At 35.5% G+C, this 23595-nt stretch overlaps 1 protein-coding gene and 1 long non-coding RNA gene across 3 annotated transcripts; both read left to right on the top strand.

Annotated features, from left to right (window-relative positions):
* The first annotated feature begins 8435 nt into the window (after positions 1–8435).
* On the top strand, positions 8436–23363 carry LOC116160530 (DAZ-associated protein 2). Of its 2 annotated transcripts, XM_031473745.1 has the most exons (5): positions 8438–8659; positions 17300–17392; positions 17571–17689; positions 21748–21903; positions 23090–23363. In XM_031473745.1, the coding sequence occupies exons 1-5, from the start codon at positions 8644–8646 to the stop codon at positions 23270–23272; spliced, it is 567 nt and encodes a 188-aa protein (XP_031329605.1). In that variant the 5' UTR covers positions 8438–8643; the 3' UTR covers positions 23273–23363. The 2 variants fall into 2 exon arrangements, with proteins under 2 accessions (XP_031329606.1, XP_031329605.1); XM_031473746.1 differs by lacking the exon at positions 17300–17392 and having other exon boundaries at positions 8436–8659.
* Positions 9101–15899, top strand: LOC116160531. The gene is made up of 2 exons (XR_004143244.1): positions 9101–9185; positions 9239–15899. It is a non-coding gene; the product is annotated as an uncharacterized LOC116160531 (long non-coding RNA).
* Positions 23364–23595: the final 232 nt, after the last annotated feature.

Genomic DNA, 23595 nt, shown 5'->3' with positions numbered 1-23595 from the left:
ATGATTTGAAAAGCTGGTAATATTGATGAGGAAGATGTTTTTTGATTTTGTGCAACAGTCCGATGTGCCATACAGTATCGAACGCCTGCTTGATGTCCAGGAATACTGCTGAGCATATCCGTTTCTCTTCTAAGTCATCTCCTATTATCTTGACAATTCGATGAACTTGTTCTACTGTCGAGTGCTTTTCTCGAAAACCGAACTGATGGTCTGGAGTAATATCTTCGTGGATTAATGGCTTAAGGCGTTTTAATATTAACTTTTCTAGCAGTTTAGATAAGCATGACAGTAGTGTTATTGGTCGGTAAGATTCAACTTCCTGGGGAGGCTTTCCCGGTTTTGGTATAAGTATAATCTGTCCAAATTTACATTGGATTGGAAAATACTGGATTCGTAATACAGCGTTAAAGATTTCTGTGAGAGCTACTATGATTTACCTGGGAAGTTCTTTCAATGTGCGGGCACTGAACCAGCGACCTATTGATATTGTCAATGTCAACACTAAGCAGGTTTTTAAAACAACATTTATAAACCGCCAACTACGATAATTGCTATATTTAATATTTACAGCTTGAATAGGGAATTATCTATAATATACATGTAGGATAAAAAAACCCTAATTAACCGTTTTTATCAAAAAAATTGCGGAAGAAGCCCGAAATTTTCTATAACCTTAATAAAAAGTTCAGTTAATTTCGTCGAAATGTGAGGTTATGTTACTTCATATTTTATAATCACGTACGTGGGAACGTAACTACCGAAGTAAACATTATAAACTCTTTGATTTGTTAAAAAAAATGAAAACTGTAGAATCGTGTACAGGGTGTCCTATCAATAAAGGACACCTGGCATATCTATAGAACCGTTAATTGCACAGCTTGGGGAAAAAGATTTTGTTAACAAAGGCGGCCAAGAGAAACCACTAGAAATTATTTTCAAGTTTCTAGGTTTGCCGCTAGAGGGCGTGCGTTTCATGGTTAAGCAGAAAAAAGATCTGCATACATACCTACATGTATCGCAAAATTGTATGAATTTTGCATCATTTTAATGCAGAAAATATTGCTCTAGCTCATAAAATATGAGGAATGGGGACTGGGGTAAGGAAACATCTAAGGAAGTAAATGTAACTTCCGTTTAGGTTAACCGATTTTCACATAATTAGTTTTAATGGAAAGAGCTCTCTTCGTGTAATCAGATATGAATAAAGCCTTTTAAGCAAATGTGATGAGTGGTACATGGCACGGTTTGACATTGACATACACTTTGCCGGTTTTCTTAGGTCTCCATAGATATAGGCAGTCGATGCGAATCGGCGATTGATACGAAAGAGGTGTTCGATACGAAAAAGGCGGTCCATGGAAGATGCAATAGGTGCCCCTTCCTCTCTCGGGTGTGCAAGGCGGTTGATTTGAAACGAAAAAGACGGCGCAGGGATGATGCGATAGATGCGACAGTGCCCCTTCCCCTTTCAGGCGTCAAATGCGGTCGATACGGAAAAGGTGGTCGATAAGAAAAAGGCCGCCCGTGGAAAATGCGATAAGAGCCGCTTCTTCTTTCGGGTGTAAAAAGCGTTCGACATAAAATGCGATCAAACCATCTCCGAAGAGGCAAGGTGTAAATTTCTCTGTTTTTTTTTTAAATAAAACGCAATTATAGAATGCGATTAGCGATGTTAAATGAATATTGTGGTATGGTCGTAAATTCCGGATAAGGAAGAGAAGGTGGAGAAGGATAGAATTGTTTTTCCAACAATTCGGCATATACGAGTGAGGTATTGCAATCTAAAAGTTGAGGTGGCGACGAGTGATTAAGTTAAGTGGACACGCATTTGCAGACTTGTGTAAATATCTCTATAATTGGAAAATCTTTTTGTTCCAGTTTCCATTGTAACGAAGCACTCCTTTTTCGCCTTGAAGTTCATACCCGAAGTTATGACCACATCACATCGGATATTTGGGGAGTATCAGCTAGAAGAGTTTTAAGTAGGGCGCCTCGTTACTAAGAAACCGTAGTTTCTGAATTTACTTATTTGTTCTAGGACACGAGGAGTGGGGTTTTGTTTAATAGTTTATCTTACCGCCGATAACGCACGTAAGTTTCGTAGTGAATTTATCCGTTTTGCAACCGTTCCTGTAGGAATATTTAAATTGTTTTTTTTATTATACTTCATTGAAATCACCTTATTTACACCTGTATTAGAAATAATGGTATCTGGCCTTTTCCAGGCTAGCGCACGGAAAAACTTTTTTCTATTTCGGTGTCACAATGATGATTTTGTACAACTGTTTGTACAAAGACAGTGATTATAGTCGTTTTTTTTGGTAACTCATCTCTTAAGTTGGCAGTTACTAGTTAGTACAAGTAGGTACTTCGTTGGGTACTTCCATGTTTGAACTTCAAAATGTCAGTCTTTACTACGCTGCCAACCTAAAACTTAACGGCATAAAAAGTGTTCCCAACATAAAACATGTTAGTTCTAATGTTCCCTCTAGTTTCTGATAATGATTTTTTTAATTAAATTAAAGCACCGAAATAGAAAAAATAGTATGAAACACGCGTGTTACAATGCTTTATTGTAATACTCCTATCTTGCGGACACTCGTGGCTACGCTTCGCGTCGCCACTCGTGCCACAAGATAGTCGTATTACAATAGGTCGCATTGTAACACTTGTCTTTCAATATACTATTTTCTATTTCGGTGTTACAATGATGATTTTGTACAACTGTTTTCGGCCGAAAACAGTTGCACAAAGACAGTGATTATAGTCGTTTTTTTTTTGGTAACTCATCTCTTAAGTTGGCAGTTACTAGTTAGTACAAGTAGGTACTTCGTTGGGTACTTCCATGTTTGAACTTCAAAATGTCAGTCTTACTACGCTGCCAACCTAAAACTTAACGGCATAAAAAGCGTTCCCAACATAAAACATGTTAGTTCTAATGTTCCCTATAGTTTCTGATAATGATTTTTTTAAATTAAATTAAAGCACCGAAATAGAAAAAATAGTATGAAAAACGCGTGTTACAATGCTTTATTGTAATACTCCTATCCTGCGGACACTCGTGGCTACGCTTCGCGTCGCCACTCGTGCCACAAGATAGTCGTATTACAATAGGTCGCATTGTAACACTTGTCTTTCAATATACTATTTTGGCATTTTCGCGTCCTCTCTCCCTCTTTTCCGGGCACGGACCTCATATTCCTTCATTATGAATCGAACATTTCTTACGATACCTATATTTATGCAGACTATAACTCCCAGTGAAATAATTTTGCCCTTAACATTTGTATTTGACCCCTGCATCCTGCGATCGCGCTCAAAATAGGAGACCCACACGTTTGGTAGATATAGAACAAGATAGCGAAGACAAATTTGAAAAACTGCTCCGTAGTGATTTACGAGTTACTACTTAAAACACCGTTAACAATTTAAGACAAAAATCCCCGCAACGGAAATTCTCCCAGCTGTTGCGCCTTGATGATAGTGCGATGGTAATTCCCCATGTCTGAATTGTTGTCACCAACTAAACAACAATTTCGGGTGACTTAAAAAATTTGTTTATCTGTTTGACACGAAATCAATGGTGGCTTCGTGCCTTGCTTCAACTCAACTGCGCCACACGGACCGGCGATAAAACACCCCCTCCCTTCCTCTAAACTAAAATAAATAAACGGACAGATATGGCTTTCGAGCGATAATCTTGAATATGTAAGCTGAGTCGCAATAAAATTTGCTGTGCGCTAGCACAGGTACCACCCACACACCTGCGGATGCGCGATTCTGCTCTTTTACGTCTAAGAATTTGTGTACCAAATTTTGTTCCAATCGGTTCAGCCGTTTACCCGGAAATGAGAGTGCAGACAACAGACAGGCCGACAGACAGACAGACAGACTGATCGATACCATCAAGATTTTGTCGGATTCGGATTCTTAGATTCCTGGAGTCCATATATACATGCCTACCAGGTAGTCACGGGTGATAAAAAAAGGATTGACGTCGAGTAGTCTTTGTTCAAGTTCAAGTTAAATAAAGAAACCAAAAATTTCAAAGGTTTAATTTTGACATGCCTTATACAGTGTGTCCCAAATCGGGTGGGATTGCATGGGTAACTTTGTTATTATTAAAGATAGAGAATTGGTTAAATGGGCAATGTTTTGCAGTTTTGGATGCGTATTTAAAATTTCCTTATGGAAATTCAAAATGTCGCATATTTTCGACGTAAATTCAAAAAAACTAAAATTGGTCATTTCCTTGAATGTCTTATATCAATATCATCGAAAGTATAAGAGATATAAAAAAAAAGTTTTATATAAAAGTGACTGTCTTTGATACGCTTAATTTAGAATTGATGTCAAAAAAAAATTCAAGATGGCCACTTTTGAAGAACATTTACCAACTTCAGTTAAATGGGCGCCATATTGGATTTTTAGATTACTTGATAGATTTTTAAATTCTCTTTTCAACAAGCTATTATAACATAAGATTGAAAATAAGATACCAGTTATATTAACGGTTTTTGTATTTTAATCAAGTAGTCTGTGACGAGTAAAAAAAACAAAACAATAAAATCTATTCGAGGCAACAAAACAATGAAAATAATTACACCAGATGTTTAAAACACTGGCCATTATTAGTGAAACACACTTCAATTCAAGACAGTTTAGTTTAGGCAACGTGTTGTCATTGATGATTATTATTATTATTGTAGTGGTAGCTACTTCCACTTTACTTTTATTTTTTAATTAAGTAGGTACTTACTTTTATAATTTAATGTACTGTACATAATTCGTGAATTGTGACCTGAGCAGCCAGTTTGTTGGTAGATAGCATAAACTAACCCTTCCTTCGAAACATACGTTGTCGAGAAAAATCCTTTAAGGAAGTTTATTGGAGAATTTGTAAATAATGGTGAGCAGTTAAAGATCCATCGAAGATTACCGGTCCAATTACATGACTTCCCATTATGCCATAAAATACATTAATTAAAAAAAATATTACTTGATTTCGGCGTGAAACTACAACATGTAGGTTTTCCTGTGACGGAGTAGTATTCATATGTCGATTTGAACACTTCGCAGTTAGAAAAATAAGATTCATCTGTCCATATACTCGGACTGGTAAAACTGTTAGTTTCGATATTCTTGCGGATAAACCACCTACAAAATGTGACCTGGGACAATGCATCAATGGTAATACATTGTGTAAAATAAAGCGAAGTGTCTTGAAATGTCTTTAACTGGATAATGGCATGACTTTTTTCGAGGGGATAGTTTGTAGTTATACCACCATTTGTAGGTATGTAAGTATGGATAATAAGTCAATAAGTGATGTTATAAAAATCAAATTTTTCTAGACCTAATGCTTATATAAAATTTTGGAGGGAGTTGTAATGCCCAAACCCCCCTCTCATGAGTGCGTCCCTGATTTTTTTAAACATCTGATGTAATTATTTTCATTGTTTTGTTGCCTCGAATAGATTTTGTTTTGTTTTTTTTAATTCATCACAGCCTACTTAATTAAAATATAAAAACCGTTGATATAACTATCTTATTTTCAATCTTATGTTATGATGGCTCGTTGAAAAGAGAATTAAAAAATCTATCAAGTAATCTAAAAATCCCATATGGCGCCTATTTAACTTTAGGAAGTTGTTAAATGTTCCTCAAAAGTAGCCATCTTGAATTTTTTTTTGACATCAATTCTAAATTAAACGTATCAAAGACAGTAACTTTTATATAAGTAAAATTTTTTTTTATATCTCTTATACTTTCGATGATATAAGACATTCAAGGAAATGACCAATTTTAGTTTTTTTGAATTTACGTCGAACCTATGCGACATTTTGAATTTCCAAAAGGAAATTTTCAATAAGCATCTAAAACTGCAAAACATTGCCCATTTAACCAATTCTCTATCCTTAATAATAACAAAGTTACCCATGCAGTCCCACCCGATCTGGGACACACTGTATATTACAAAATTGTAATCGACTGGGCGAATACAGAAATTTGAATTTGTTTCAAAACGTCAAAAAAGTAGGGGTCATTTTTTACCCCAATGCAATTCCTCCTTTATTAACGCGCGGGTAGTAGGTAAAAACTAGTACAGGGAATCGTAAATAAAATCACAGTTACATTTTACAGTACTTGAAAGTTAAATGGAAACTAAATTATTACAGATGAGAAATTAACTTTTATTTGTTGTTAATAAAGATGCAATAAAAGGGACAAAAGAAGGTGGCGCGCTCTTCATATAGCTCTAGGATAGAATATCCTTATATCTTTTATATACAGGGTGGCAATTTGAAAACTTACCACCCCCCATGTCTTAGTAAATAAACGAGATATTTAAAAAAATCAAAATCCGTTTCGGTAATTCGGAGGGAGAATCACAATGACATAGTTGGCGACGCACCCCCTTCAACACAACTTTTAAATCTTAAATATAGTGACCCCCCATGTGTGATACGTCGTTAGACAGCTCTGAAAGAATGCTTTCCAAGTTCCAACCATACCAAATAGCATTACATTTAGGTTAGTAATTATCGTACAAATCAAAAAATTAACTGTATATGGGAATAACGGAAACGACGCAGTCACCCATCAGGTACAGCCGTACAGGAAAGGCCCTCGTGCTCATTTGTCATTTAAAATGAACACAATAACTTAGCGCACAAATATTTAAACAAAAATAACGGAACCTCGTCACGCTTACAGAACGTGCCTGTCAGAAAATCCGAGGCGCAGTGCAAGATGAAGCCTACGCCTCTCAATGAAATTTTTGGTACTTATATATGATAAGTTGCCTATACGGCAAGGATACACGTCACAACTCTTTGCAGTCTTATGCATAGGGCCCTCACAATAATAGAGAAAATGGTGTGAAGAACACTAATTATCGATAAACCCAGCAAAGACGGACACGGGACACGAAAAAAAGATGGTCGAGCGTCTTCGAGCATCCGTTCCTTTCTAAAAACTTCCACATTTCAGAGTCTCTGAAATATTTCGGTACAACACTTGACAATAAATTAAACTGGAGAAAGCTCAGAGTAAGAATTTCTTACTCTGAGGGAGAAAGCACATATAGGTTAAAGCGGAAAAAAGACAATAGGGCCTTCTGGCAATGTCGCCGCGCTATTGGCAAACTATAGGAGTGCTTCCCGAAAGGCTGTTTTGCTTTTGTGACAGTACTTTGCCGCCATTAGGCATAAATATGCTTTCTCTTAGAATCAGACTAGCACAAATGTGAACACACTATAGGCGGGTGCCTTGCGTATCAACCCTCTACTCCCACGGCCGTTATGGAAGTTCCCCTGAGTCTGCTTGTACATTAATCGCCATGTACAATGTCAGACCCGGAGGGATGCCTTACAACTACGACCAAAGGAATAGTTGAACAACAGAGAGGAAGTCCAGCAGCACTCTCTCCTTCATAATTCTTTTCGATGCGGAAGATGCATTCAAAGCTAATATATCCAACGAAAGGCACAGGAACGAGCATCTGCTCAAAAGAACTGAACTTCCAATAAATCCCTCAACCACTCAGTAAATTCTCAATCGTATTCGAAACGGAATGCTCAGTGGCTGGTCAAGTTCTCAGTGAAAAATTTAGCCTCAAAAGACCCGTTTTGCGAGCCGAAGCTGACACTACTCCCACTTGCAATATCCCGTGTAGTAGCTCTTCTAACAAATCAAGAAGCGGCAAAGCACAAGGCCAGATGGGAGTTGATGTCCGGCTGCTCCCACGGGATGAAAGACCGTCATAGGACCATCTTGTCGTTTGGCGCGATTTTGTACAGGAGAATCAAGGAAACACTCTTGCTCGTAGATATACTTTCTGGCCGAAACGCACTGCTGTAGAAGATGCAAATGTATAGTCGGTTTAGCACATTTCAACTGAAAGGGTCCATATGTTGGAGGAATCCTGGTCGAACATGGTCAAGGATTAGAACCGATTCCCCCTGCAGCTGTCCTCAAGTTAATATCAATATAAGCGTGGAGGAGGAGGAAGATTCGTAATCATGGAGGCAGTACAAATAAGGGTCCAAAAGAGATAATGTAATTTATAAAATAAAAATTGACGTTTGTGACATTCCCAGTTGAAAAGAATTAAGGATGGGCGGAAGTCCGGAAGTACGGCATTAAAGTTTAAAGAATACATTACAACCATGTGGTTGTTATGAAAAAGGTATGATTATGCCTGATGAACAGTGACCTCTTTTAAAATGCAGAATAGGGCTACCATATAATTATTTAAACTCTTTTTTCCTTTATACTCCGTTTGCTTTGTACAGGGGCGATAATTAAAAACACTGAGCGAGGATTTGAAAATAACTTATTTATTTCTATGGTTGGTTCTCCTGTTTTTTTTCCCAACAACAGCTGTGTCTTCCACGCACTCTCCTTGTGCAATATTTGCATCTCACACAACGCGCTGTGCCGTGTGGTGTGAAGTGGTTAGTTCAATCGCGACCGTCACTTGCCTTGCCTAGTTTTTTCATTGTTGGTGTGGTTGTACTTGTAGTGACAGTTCGAGTGTGGGTTTTCGTACGTTATTATCTTCTTGCAGTTGTTTTATTAACAAAAGAATTTTATTCTCCTTTACACTCTACACGGCAATTTGTGTGGGGAAAACTAAGAATGACCGATAAAAAAGGTAAGAATGATTACACTTCAGTGCTATTATTAGTCGTTTCAGGAGGTTTTATTTCAATTTTTAGTCTTATTTAATTCTTTTTCTGTACAATAAATACAAATTTAGAGACGTTTAAGCAAAACAAATAAGTAATTATAAAGTATAGGCATTATTATGATGTTGGATATTTTGATCAATACTTAAAGTACGTACTTAGCCTATCTCTGTTCAGTTTTAAGAATTTGTATCCTCCATTTCATTCTGTAGTGTGTGGCCTTGCTCTATATTGCAAAATGCTGCAATGTAAGTTCAAATGAGAGATTTTTATTTTATTTTTTTTTTGAAAATGGTAGGCCATGAGTATGATGACTGTGTTCCTTCCAGCGGATGCAGTAGGAATTGCTGTAAACGAGATCGGAGAGTGCAGCCGCAGACATGGACCTCGACTGAAACAGTACCTACCTATTTAATTTTCATGTGTTTATATTTATACAGTGGCTGATGCTTGTTGGTTACCTGCTCATCGACTACCTTCACTAGATTTTTGGTTGGGATTTATAACACAATACTGCATTTTATTACAATTATTTCAAACTTCAGATTGCGATTTCTACTCTCATATCTGGACTACTATCAGGGGTATGATAACTTATATGAACAGCTGCTAAGTTTCAAGGAAAAGATCTTTTTTGAATTTATACACCAGCTCGATTGCTTACCAAATACTTGTAGGCACCTCATCAACATATACCTACAATGTATTGCAAATAATTTTAGTAGATTCGAAGATAACCTATGATGTAACCAATTTCTTTATAAACACATTTTTTCTAGCATTTTTTAAATCAAATTACAAATTTTATGTACGTATGCTACTAATCTGTGCAGACTGTACAAAGCTATAATGCTTTCTCGTTTAAACTCATTCATTAATAATCGATATGAATAATGATTAATCTTCAGTCACTGATACTACTACTATTTCATCAATATTTGTTCATGACCTTTCATGTTCTACAATCCATACATTTTCAAAAACTTAGCTGATTGTGAGAATGGTACCTATTAAAATATTCGCATACGTAACGAAAACTTCAGGTCATTTTCATGCCCAACCTTGACCATTTTGTTTGAGGTCACCAGTGTATAGTCTCGTAAAGTTTGAAAAGTAAGTTGCCATGCCTTTTTGTGCTGTCGATTCCACACCGTCTACTGATCTGGGTAAGGAGGTTTGAAGAAACCGACGAAGAAGCTAAAGGTTTGAAAAATTATGAAGATTGGTAAGACCTTGATCTTGTTGACATTGATGTAAAGTACAGAGCACTGGTCGGCAACCACAATGAAGGTATTTCGGCGTGTTTTGTAGACCAGGCAACAATTGCTCAAAAAAAGGTATAGAGCTTGGAACACAATGTTTGACTTTGTACCTAACTTTGTTTGGAGTTTTGGACTAGTTAAGAGGTGAACAATTGAACATATCAAAAGTCCCCGCCCGTAGCCCTTATTCAGGGGGTGGAGTGGGGGGTGCATTTATCGATTTTTCGCTTATATCTCGGAAACTATGCGCCCTAGCGACGTCACCACTCTATACAAAATGAATGCTGATGAAATTTGCTACAAGTTTTATCTCGAGTTTTACTTAGTCAAGTTTTCCATATCTTCTATAGTTTTTGTGTGTAATTTGGAAGAAAAACATTTTGGCCTTACATTTTTTGTTCTGTTTGACCGGAAACTCTTCAACGATGCACCCAAAAATGTCTCAAATATCATTCCTTATGATAGTCTGGACTGGATCTACCTTTCTTCCTCGCTTTCTTCTTTTGTCTTGATTCTTCATAGTTTCATGTTGAATGCGCTCTCTATAAATGAACAATTCTTCTTGAAATCAAACTTGGGTAATGCAGATTGCAGCACTGATGTTTTAGGCTGAGCAGATGTTGATACCTCTTATTTCTTGAAAGCTGCGATCAACCGGGTCCTCGTTTCATCTTTTTTTTTTACACCAGTTTTGTGTTTCTATATAACCAATCCATTTCTCCCCCCCCCCTTCCCCCACAACCAAAATGATTTAGTAAATTATTGAGCACCGCTAGAGGTGAACATAGACATGGTTATTGACACAAATTGGTAGTAGCAGTAGTTATTTATGTTTAGCTTCTTAGTAAATATACGCTATATAATGCAAGAAGAGTCAAGTCCTCAGGATATTTCGTCGCAATATTGCATTTTCCCTTTGTAAGTGCCCTCCTTTGACACTCTGTTTTCCAGTATTCGCACTTTGGCTTCCACATCACTAGTCCAGATGTTGCAATCGTTCTTTGTAAGTACATCCTCCGTCGGGAACACCTTTAAGGTATAGGTATAGCACATTTTTTTTAATGTTAAGAAAATGCGCTAAAAATTAAGAATCTAAAACCGAAGAATAGGAAGTCGCACAAGAAATTAAAAACTATTATTTTACTCGACTGGAGGGGATATCTGTTGTTATCTTCTGTATCTTTTGTTTTTTTTTGGACAAAACAGCAATAAATTATTGTTATCATCATGTAGGAAAACCCAGGGTCGACGGGTCATCAAGAAACAAATTTTTATCGTATTGTATACATAAGTGCTTTCTGCTTTAATGGGATGCGCTAATAAGAGATATTAATAACAGAGTGGGTTGTTAAAAATTATGCCATTTGCCAAGGGTAGACAAGCATCTAATTGCCTAAAGTTGCAATTGGAACTGCGCATGTCTTTGATTAAAAGTTCAATGTTCGCATTGCGAAAACATGGTTACTTGAATTTTACAAAGTAGAATGAGATTTAAAATGTGGCTGAAGGGATTATGAATCGGCTTAGAAATGTGGAATTCTGGCCTTGTCCCCGAAAAATTGAAGGACTTCAAATAATCCGAGGAAATCAGAATTTTAGAAAGTAGCATTTGAAAAATTTTAGAAACACGTGACGAACACAAAGGATCATAAGAATTTGATTTCCAAGAGTCAAAAATATTCAAAGGAAGAAAGTGAAGAATCTTAAAATTTTGAAGAATTGAATGAAGAGTATAAATTGATTCTGTTTATGGTATTAATAGTTTCACAAAGAAAGTGATACAGGATTACGAAAACCGCTTTAAAAACAGCTGAGATACACTGCAGTCTCAACCTAAATAGGACATACGGTACAGGGTGTCATATTAATAATATGGGCCATATCTATGGAACCGTTAATTGCACAGATTAGGGAAGAAGGCTAAGAGAAATAGCCGGAAATTGTTTTCAAGTTTCTAGGTTTGCCCCTAGAGGGGGTACGATTAATGGTTAAGTAGAAAAATAGTTTTTTTCTAAGATATATTTCAACAAACGTGCATAAAAAATATATCTTGTATGAATTTTACCATTTTAATGCAGCACATATTGCTCTAGTTCATCAAATATGAGGGTGGGGGAAGGAGAATATCTCTTTAAGGAATTGAATGTAACTTCGGTTTAGTTTAACCAATTTTTGATATAATTAATCTTATTGGAAGGAGCGCTCTTCATGTAATCATATTTTAATAAATAGTCTTTTTAGTAAACGTAATGAGTGGTTGATATTAACATAAACTTTGCAGGTTTTCTTGAAAATTTCAAATCATGATTATATGATATTATCAAATAAGATGAAAAAGTGGACTTATTGGTGAAAACCGAATTTCTAAGTAGAGATATGGGAAAATCGAGGGGAAAATACACACATTCACACATTAAAATGGCAATATTCATCCAAGTTGGTTTAGAAACAAAAGAAGCACAATACCATACAAAATTAGTTATTATTATTATTACCTATTATTATAATAAAAAAACTACTCGAGAGACTTCGTCTTTTTATCGAAGATAATGGCAGACATGAGACATTTTTGAGCATTTACGTTTATCATAAGTATTGTTTCTTTTAAATTTGTGAATGTGAATATTTTCGCCTTATCTCTGCTTAGGAAACAGATATCAAAATGCGGTTTTTACTGATATTTTGCTTTTTCATCTTATTAGATACTATCATATAATTATGTTGTTCCATTTGAAATTTTCAAAAAATCTGCAAAGTTTATGTGGGTGTCAAACCGCGCCCTCTACCACTCATCACATTTACTAAAACGGAAGACTGTATTCATATAAAATCTGATTACACAAAGAAAGCTTTTTGCAATAAGACTAATTATGTGAAAATCTGTTAACCTAAACTGAAGTTACATTCAACCGCTTAAAAAAATGTTTCCCTTCCCCCACCCTTCATATTTTATGAACTAGAGCAATAAAGATTGTGATGCATGTATTTTTTATGGATGTTTGTTGGGTATGTTTTAGGAAATAAATCATTTTTCTTGTTAACCATAAATATTACGCCCTCTAGCAGCAAACTTAGAAACTTGAAAATAAGGTCCAGGGATTTCTCTTTTCCCCGAGAGCTAGAATGTTTCGTGATCACCATTCACCATACCAATTACACCAAAGTCTATGGAAAATCATTGAATAATTAATTATAGGTACTTATTCAATGGTAAAATGAAACATTGCACTTGCTTTACATTATGTAATCAATTTTACTTCCAGATTGAATTCGTGGTAATTGTCAACTACAACTTCCTGTTTTACTAAACATGAACAGGTGAACACTTCAAAACTGAAATCTTTCTCTTCAAAGTCTTACTCAGCCACGATGACTCATCTGGTTTCAAATTGAGGGGGGGCTATGTACAATACAATTTTTGCAACACAGATAAATTCCCATGAAATCAAATGGAACCAAGTTCCAACATACTCAAGTAATACGAGCTGGTGTATGATTCAATTGTAGGTATGAACCTTATTATCCAATAGTCATTGGCATCTGAAGTTTTTGAGATTAGATACGGGATTAATTAAATTAATGAAAATGCAGTGTTGTAGTATAAGATGTTTGAGATCTAAATGAAATACGGTTGAATAGACACTTTCCTGAAAAGTGAGCAACCCCGCATAGATCTCAAATATATTTTTGTAGCTGAAGATGTACAAATCTCAGTGGTTCAACATTAGAAATTTGATGGTCAATTTCACTGCATGATAACGTTGAAGTAACATGTAACAACGCATACTGTTTCTGCTTTGTCGCAGAGGTTCCTTAACAAGTATTTTAAAAAGAAAACTCGGTTGTTACATGGTATTGGTTGTGTTTGGGTGTAGGGTGCTATCAAGTGGATTCACCCAGTGTTTTGCTACAAATGTTGGCTATATTGCTACAGCACAACTTCAACACTAATTAGCCATTCTCAATCTATCGAATGATGCCGATTTTACTTATGCGTAAAATTGTGTAGTTCGATAGGTTCGGAATTCAATTGAGAAAGGTTTTCGGGGTTTTTCTATTTACAGTCGTTGATTTAATATTTGAATAAATGTGATTAACAATAGACTATTACTATTAACAAAGAAAGACGTACTAGTATGTTCATAGTTCCTTATAGTTTTAGGCAAAACTATGAAGATACATCACGATAGAAATGCATGAGTAGTTTAGTTTGGCAATAAAAGCATGTAGATTACTTAATTTCGTACAAATTTAACACATTTTCTTTTCGAACTGAAATTTGTTGTTAGGTTTCTTTTTTTTATAATGTGAAACATCACATTTCAGTTCATTTAAGGCTTGTGGAAATTTTTACGTTTTTATATTCTACGAAAACTCAAAACTGGACTCCATATAAAGCCAGTTAGTACTACTGTTGCAAGTGATTCGAAGTTAACAGACATCTAGAAGCTATTTGGCCCCATCTATGCAATTTGTTTGGAAATTAACTATAGCGATAAGATGAGACTCATTCTCATACGATTAGGGTAGTTTCAATTCTTATTGGTGCCTTTCAATTTTTCCACAAGTTTTAACAAGGGCACCAGATTTAATAATTTACTCTGCTTGAAATTATTTCGTAACAACATAACTGTTTCGGCAGAAATATCTATTTGTCGAAATAATACCCGGATGTTTTTATTTGGTTGTAGATAGAGCTTTATATATTATTTACAATATTTGCAAGTACATGCGTATGCTAAAGATTCAGCGATAATATGTACGCAGGTGAACAAAGAACTTCCATTAATATGTATTTGCAAATATACGCTGTTAGAATTTTTTTTGCACTGAACAATTTCGTGCAGGCTTTCCCCATATTGCTTGAGATAATCAAAAGTTAAATTGAAGTGATCGAGAAAGTCTGTATTTGCATGTAACTTTAGTATTTATCAGAGAATCTCAATTTATGTAATAATAAGTCTCGAGATACACATTATTTGCTTTCAATTTCATATGTATAGATGTACGAAGTAATGGAAAAGTAAACGTTCTTTCATGTTTTTCATCGAGACCTAGTTAGAACAGAATGTACTGTTTTAGACGGAAATTAATAATTAATTAATTAAACTTTTTCGTATTTTTTGTTTTTAGAATAATAAACGTCATCGTTCATTCATGCACTGTGGGTTTCATTATTATATTGTAACAGAATTCTTTAAGTAATTGGTGTACTACTCAAAACAAGAGATTGTAGCGAATTTTCTAGAGCGATATCAAGGCGCCATCAAGTCGATCGGCGATAGAGAATAAAAAAACGGGCGTTACTCATGTGAAATATGATATGCTGAGTTGAATTGCAACGGACTGTGTTTAATTTTAGCTCCAAATGATAAATAGTGAAATTTGCGCTCGTATCATAAATTTGAGTACAAATAAGTGATAAATAATAATTGTAATAAGTCATTTAAAGACCGCTAACAAATTCATTAATAATTATTACGGGGTGTTTTCTTTGTCGGTCTAAAGTTACAAAACTTCCGCGAAAACTTCATATCAAAAAATCCTCGAAAAAATCTCGCTTTTTTTTAAATTGTGGTGAAATAAATAAACAAATCTTTCACGAATTGAATGGTAAACAGTTGTAATTAATCATAATAAGGAATTTAATTTAACGTGACAATATGCACGCTCCGTCCGCGTTGGGACCCCCGGCAGACATTCCCCTCTCGCCCGTTTTTAGTAGAAACAAATAATAATAATAAACTTTATTTCCTCGTTTTCTTATAACAATCCAAATGAGGCTAATTGGCCTATAATCCTTCGCCATGTCATATTTTGCACGACCCGACTTAGGTAGGTACTTCCCTTTCTTCAGCTTTCGGGGATATACCCTTAAACCAGAGAGGCCCTAAATCGGTGCAACAAATGTAACAATGGTTCCAGGCCCTTCTGTAGAAGAGCCAGAAATTTCCTGTTCGATCCTGCGCTCTTAAATGGACTGAACATGTTGACCGCCCATCTCAAAGATCCCTCGATAACCATCCGGGCAGCTACTTTTCAGTTCATCGACATTATACCAACCTGGGTAGCTTCTTTTGGTGGGTCCGAAGTTATGTATTCTCCAGTGCCTGGAAAGTGTGTTCAGAAAACATGTGAGAGTCTCACCCGCGGTAGACGTCTATCTGACACTGTTAGAATTAACAACTAAGAGTGTTGTGCGCTCTTTCCTTTTATAAAAGAGTATCGGCGTCGCCAGAGTTCAGTTTCCTTCAGACTTGTGTAGGATAAGGTATACAGCACGACCTCGAACAAGTTGTATAGTAGTGACCATACTTATTAAAGTACATTCAATAAATCAGTCAACTTATTTCGCGGAATCCTAAGTGATTTATAAATATATCATCAGACACAAGGAAGTCTCAGTGTCCTCAGTGCCCTGGATCTTTCAAAAGGATCTTAACAAAGTTTTTGAACCTCCGTAAGATCCTCAATGTGACCACAGAAAGTTCTCCCTGATCCTCGTTTAGACCAAATTGAAACTTTTACAGTCCCGCTTATAATGTCCTAACTTGCCACATTTATAACATTTTGGGACAAACTTCTTTGACTTGTCCCCACTTCCACCGCCCTTACGCGCTTTATCCATCTTGTGAAGAGGAGGGAGTACAAACATTCTAAAATAATTTTAAAGGGTACAAGCACAAAGTCACTTTACATTAGATTAGAGTGAATGAAGGGGTTTAATTCCTATGATGAATTATAATTATGATCAAGCCGCATTTGATTAAATGTGCCATGTTTGGCAAGGATTTGGGTAAATATTTTAAAAAACCATGACAGATCAACCCTTGGACCAACCTATAGTAGTAGTAGTAGTTACAGAAGTTTTTGTTACCAATTGAACATTACTGAAGTGTCAAGTTTGGATCCCTCAGACATCAGCGGAATAATAATTGAACCCTTCCAAGGGAAATCTTGGCCTCACAAGGCCAATTTGACAAAACTTTTTTTGTCTGAAAGTTAAATTGCTTTTAAAACACACCAATTACTTACGTTTATTAATAAACAGATATGTGCTACCACGTGCATTAATGAATTAAAATGAGTTAAAATTAATTGAAATGAAGCGATACCGAAATGGGTATTAACAGTTTTATGTTCTTGTTCACTTGCTAATGTATAGTATAGTCGTGGTCTTGAAAACTATTTTTGTGTCCTATCACTACTCATAATAATCACTATTAATTGTATATAGCTGTAAAATAACATTGATATGGCACAAAAACTGCATCTGAGTGCTTATTTGTTTCTCTTTCGTGTATCATACGGTATAGGTTAATTAATTTCGAATTAATACCACAGGAAATATATTGCCACCTACCGCAGCGGCGCCAGGAATACCTGGAGGCCCACCACAAGCTAATACTGGTGGAGCCGCTCCACAACCTTACGGAGGTAAATTTTACGTTTGTAATTCCCAACCTTAACTGTCACGTTGTGTCTATAAGTATTTTGTAGCCTAAGTACTGAATATAAATTCCTGTACTCGAATTTGCTTTAAACTCGACCGTTAAAGGTGGGTAATGTGAAAAAGCAGTGCGTGGCCCAAAGTTAACTAGCTAATGTTTTGCAGTTTTACCTGGAATTCCTGCAGCAGCTCCATATATGGTGCCTGGACAACAGCTATATGCCCAAGGACCGCCGCCGACATATGATCAAGCTTTGACACATCCCGCTATTGTGGGTCAACCCGTAAGTATCTTCCCTTCACGTTTTTGTATTAACATTTGACCATAATCTTTATCTAGATTGCTTCATTTTCAAAGATCAACATATCAATAATATTAAAGAACTTATTTCACTATGTGGGGTGTCATGGTTCAAATTATTACAAATTCCATCTAAATATTATTAGGATCAATAGTTATCAGCAGTATCAGAGAGTTCTGAGAAAAATATTGGACATGTTACATATACAGTGTGTCCCCAGATGGACTGAACAAGAGGGAACCAAAATTTTTAATTTTAACTTTACGCAAAAATGTCATTCTTTATAAAAAATTTTGCTTGCCTCAAAAACACCTATTCTGAAATAAAAATCTAGATATTCCTTTTAGCAGCTGAGAAAATGACAAAAAACGCAAAATCCCCAGCGGAAATTTTTCTAAGTTGCATGTTTTTGATTAAATCAGACTATCATTGTATCTTCCATGGCAACCTGATAAGCAAATCAAGTTAAAAAAGACACCTTAGAGCTTAAGAAAAAGAATGACATTTCTGCGTAAAATTAAAAATTTTTTCCCTCTTGTTCAGTCCATCCGGGGACACACTGTATGTATTGCATGCAATGAGACTGCTTCGCGATAAATGGTTTCCTAGGTGCCGTGATGCAGAACATTGGTTTGACAGTAATACTCGTATTTTGTAACCTATGTAATGTAGGACAGGAGGCTTTGTTCGAGGTATGTAGATCAAGACAAAGTTTTGTGAGAATATTTGAATAATTTGGAAAACTGTTTCCTGTTTTCCAAATTTGTGTAAAATTATAATCCTACTATAACCTGAGTGGGTTTACGTTTTGTTCAATGTTGTCACGGTACCTAAATATGCTGGGTAATTTAAAAGGTAGGTTTGATCTACCTTCTTAAATAAAATGTGATGTGAATGTGCATATTTTAGCATGAACTTTTTTTGTCTTATGGTTTTTTGACTCAGTCGTCATTTTGTTTTTTAGCGTATTTTTCATGAAAAATACAGGTTGTACTTGAGTGAATTGTATCCGCTCGGCCATCTGGAGGGTTTGAGATCTCAGCACTTGGATCTTGTAGAAGGTTGTGGGTTTTTTTATTTAGTAGGTTTCAATACGTAGAGTGGGTGAAAAGAAAAAAGAATGTCGAATAAGATATACTTTCTCATAAAAGTGTGCAGTAGACATACTATGAAATGGATTTGCGCATGTGCAAAACTGATTTTCTTGTTTATGGTGCTATTTTTATGACGTGTTTCTGAGAAAAGCAATTACGAGTGCCCATTGAAGGTTCGATAAGTAGGTCTAAAAAATACGCTTTAGTCAATCGCGAGTGCGTCAGTATATTATCAAAATTATTACTTAAATTTTGATTCCAGGTTTTATATGTTTTATCCTGGGTTAAGTCAAATAAATACATGTACTATGAAATATTAAAAAAATTGCTTACAGGGTGTTTTTTTTTGGTAGGTCCAAAGTTGTTAAACTTCATATTAAAAAACTCACTTTTTTTAAATGGAACATCCTGTATGTTTTTCTGTTATCTTTTAGGTCTTCCAAAAACCTTCAACTTTTGATAATAATGTCCTATACCTATTCTTGCAAATGCCCAATTTTTCTTACAAATCGAATTATCTTTAAAACGACTAGTTTTTCGGATATTAATAATAATAATAATATTTATTTTTCATGTTACTACGCAAAAGCGCTTACATTCATCTAAAAATATATAGTAGAGATTACAAACAACGTATATCAACTAACAAAAAGCAAATAAATAAATAAACAAATTACTAACAATTAGAGATTACTAAACCCATCGTGAATACATTCTGTGGTGGAATAATATGCCTTATTGATAAGACCATATAATAAAAAAGACGTACAATTACACGTAGAATTCAAAAATGCATTCAAATACAGGGGGTTCTATTTAAAAAAATGTGCCATTTTGGCGCCCTATATTGTGGGCGCGCCCTGTATAATTCGAAATATTTTTAAAATGTGGAGAATATTCAACCATATCATAATACAAAAGCACTCTATCGAAAAATCTTATATTCAAGGCATTAAGTTACTCCGCGCAATCGTTGACTCACCCTGTATAAATGTAAATATAGAAAAAGCTTAAACAATCGGAAATGGACGGTTCCCGTTAGCATCTTCTATGGGCACTTTTTTCAGAGAATAAGGACAAAAATGTACACTGAATATAAATTACCTCCCTGATACCACGTACTTGCCCCCCCCCCCTCTGACAACACAGTTAATTCTTCGGATTTTGAATCCCACATATCTGGTAATCTGAATGAGGAATAACAACTAAGTTGGCGCCATATTGGATATTATTAAGAGCCTATCTTTCATGTTTTAGTACAATTTATCTAATGTGTATCCTTCAATATGTATACAAGTTTTCATAATTGTTAGGTAAATTTAACAATGAGAAAGAGTTTTTTTAATGTTGTAAGATTTTTAATCATACAATTAGGTAATTAGCTGATTATAGGTTATTACGTTAAAAAAAGAATAAAAAATGGTTTTAATCGCCCAAAAGTTCAATTCAATTAATAAAAGTTGATATGCATATCTATACGTCTGTAGGCTCTGTTTTGAATTTTATTTTGATGTCATTTTTTAATTTGTCTTATCGTAACAAGAACATAATAAAACTTTGACATTGTTTTATAATGAAAGGGATACTTATTTTTAGATTTTATTCCAAGAGGAGCAAAACTCATTTTACCCAATCCTTGTCTTCCATAAGTTGGTAAGCAGTTGATAGTCATACCCCTTCTCTTTGTGAACAGCCACTTTGGACCATCACCATGTACTCAACTTTTGTAAAATTTCAAGAAAATTGCTGTGAATGCGGTTGCTTGCTATACCTCATATTTCGGTCGAAAGCGGCATACCAATGAAAGAGCTGATGATTCCGCCCAAGGTTGGTAAGTGCAACCCCCATCAGAATTCGTTGTTCTTCCATGTTTTCAGTGAAAGGTACTTGCTTAGCCCACCCACTGTATCGATCCTAACCCTCAGGAGTTGGTTCAATCTTAAAATCACCAGGTTTCATTTGCCATCCAAGGGGGCGTATTTTGAAATACGTTTTGAAACTTTTGGTATGAGGAGGGTAAAATACGTGTTAGCTCTTGGAAAGCTTGGTTGCCATTTAAAGTCAAAAATTTGTTCACGGTTCAAAGTCCAAAGGTTGATTGCCATTCCAAGTGGCGATATGCATGTACTAGATAGCATGTCACTCAGAATGCATTTCTACGTTTTATTATGGGATATGAGCGATCATTCATACTGAAGGTCAAAAAAATGTAAAATCCAGCATAGAAAAATTATGATATCATATAAGGATACTTTATGTATTGTAGCATATTTTGAACCAATTTGCTGGAAGGAATGACCGAACGCGGTCTTGATCTACTTTCCACCTGACACCTGGAAAGAGGGAGAGGTTTAGGGGTGAACGACCGATCGAACAAGGCTTCGACTTATTTCCTGATGTCACCAGGTGGCACCCGAGAGGCGGAAATGCTTAGGGGTGAACGACCTAACGCACTTTTGTTTCACCTACTTTCGAAGGTCACAGCCAGACGCCAAACTTGACATTAATCTACTTTTCAATATCACCTCCGAGTGACCTTTTGAACTTCACAAACATGATGAAGGTCATTACACTGTATTCAGAGCATCAAAGCTTTGCAAGTACGGTGCATTGTAAAGACTATGAATTATAAATGACTGATGTAAACTACCTCTCTGAAGGTTGTTGCACTCACACACCATAAATCATTTATTGGATCCTAAGGCACACGTGTGCAAATGTTGACACTCAATATCCGTCATGATTCCGGTTGCACCAGGGTAGCCATACGCAACTAATACTGTCCATAAACAAGAAAGTAAACTTTTCAAACTCCACACGGAATAAATTTTCTGTTTGATGATTCAAATTAATGAACTTAATCTTGCAAAAGTGAATCGCATAAAAAATGTCCAGTATAAGGTAACTGTAAACATTATATCATAATTTGTTTGCTTTTTGTTTTAGGTGTACCCTCCAGGGGCCACAATGTACGCAGCAGCTGCAGGATACCCAACATATTTAGGATATCCCACATACGCACCAATGCAATATTATCCTTCATTGGGCGCTTACTCGTATCCAATGCAGCATGCACAGTTACGTCCAACAATAATGATTCCAGTAAGGCGCCATCATTTAATACTAGATTCTTAGCTAAATCCTTAGATCGTTAAGTATATACATAGATATAGCCTCCTATTTACTTTCAATAAGGAGCACATGTGCCAATATACCTAACACAGATAGAGATAGATTTTGCACCATAAGTAGAACAACGCACATGCGCAATACCATTTTAACACGAGACTATCAAGAATTTAAAATGTGTCCAATGTGACCATGCAACGAGTGATAAATCTAATTATAAAACACATTTATTGACACACAAGATCACCAAGGATTTAAAGTGTACCCAGTGGGTTCACCCAGCATAAATCCAAGCTTAAAGCACATCTTATTGTCTAAAATTTATCAAGACATGGATCCTGCCAAGGATTTAAAATGTGACCGGTGTAATTTTGTCACCAGGTACAAATCCAATTTTAAATACGCCTGGTGTGAACTACAGCACCGTAAACCTCTTTATGCTCTAGTACATACATATTATTTTAAGGGTTATAAGTTATAACAATGTTTTTAGCACCATCAGAAAATTACCTATTTCTGTTTTTGGATATAACTTCGCTATTTATAGACCTACAAGAAACTTTAAAGGGAAAATTAATCACCAGAAAATTCTGCATAACGTTGTCCATTAAGCGGCTTTGTATCCTTTACGGTTTTCTGAGTCCCCATAGTGAAAACGAAAAAAAAACTCACCCTGTAATTTTTTTAATAAATATGTAGTAACAGCAGTTTTTATTTTTTAATCAAGATAGGGGGGCGTAAAGAATTTTAATTTTATGAAAAGGGGCGCCATAGAAATAAGTTTGGGAACCACTGCTCTAAAGAAATGGCAACTCAGTGCGCATGATCAGTATTCTACTGTTAGCTATCTCACATATATTCGCTCAGATTTAGTGGCTGTAGGCTATATATCTATCGAATATCCAGTGAGTGGGTAAAATATGGAACAAATTCGTTTAAAAATCAGGTGTTGGGTTTAAAAAATATGCGTCTATCATAATTTGTTGATGATATTCCAAAATTTCGAGGCAAAACCAGATATAATTCCATTTAAAATGTTTGCTCGAACAATTGGCATATCTATACGGAAATCCCATTTTTATGCTAAAGAAGTTTTTGGACATATTTTTTGTAGTGTCCGTTTTCTGCTAGGTCTAATTTGTACTCTTTGTTTTACTAGAATGGATACGACGCGGGTGCAAGGTTCGACGGGATAGCTCAACAAGTTTTACCGCCAGCACCACCTGGAGTGCCACCGAACGCGGCACAGTTAGCCGCAATGGCGGGTCATCAAGTTGCTTTAGGTCAAAAAAAGAGTTCCTTCCTGACAGGTGGCTCTGACGGAGGGTATACATTTTGGTAGGGTTTAGTAGAGCAATATAATAAAATTTACAATATTATTGGAAATATTGTAAGTGATATCATAATTTAAAATAAAATTGAAAGCAGTGCTATACATGCATTTTGTTTTTAATGGTTTCATGTTTTAAGAGAATTATTTCATTCAAAAATACGGTGTCGATCATGTCATCATACTATTTGTTGGTTTTATTTATTCGCGTTGAACATAATTCAAAAATAGATAATGTACGAAATTAGCGAGTAAATATATCGGCTTGCGTTTTTGTTATAGTTTTTGTGGTAATTTTTCTTGTATAGTATTTGCCGATTAATGACATAATCATG

Source organism: Photinus pyralis, unplaced genomic scaffold (genome assembly GCF_008802855.1).
Source record: "Photinus pyralis isolate 1611_PpyrPB1 unplaced genomic scaffold, Ppyr1.3 Ppyr1.4_LG1, whole genome shotgun sequence".
Lineage (NCBI taxonomy): Eukaryota > Metazoa > Arthropoda > Insecta > Coleoptera > Lampyridae > Photinus > Photinus pyralis.
This window is presented reverse-complemented; position numbering and strand designations above follow the sequence as displayed.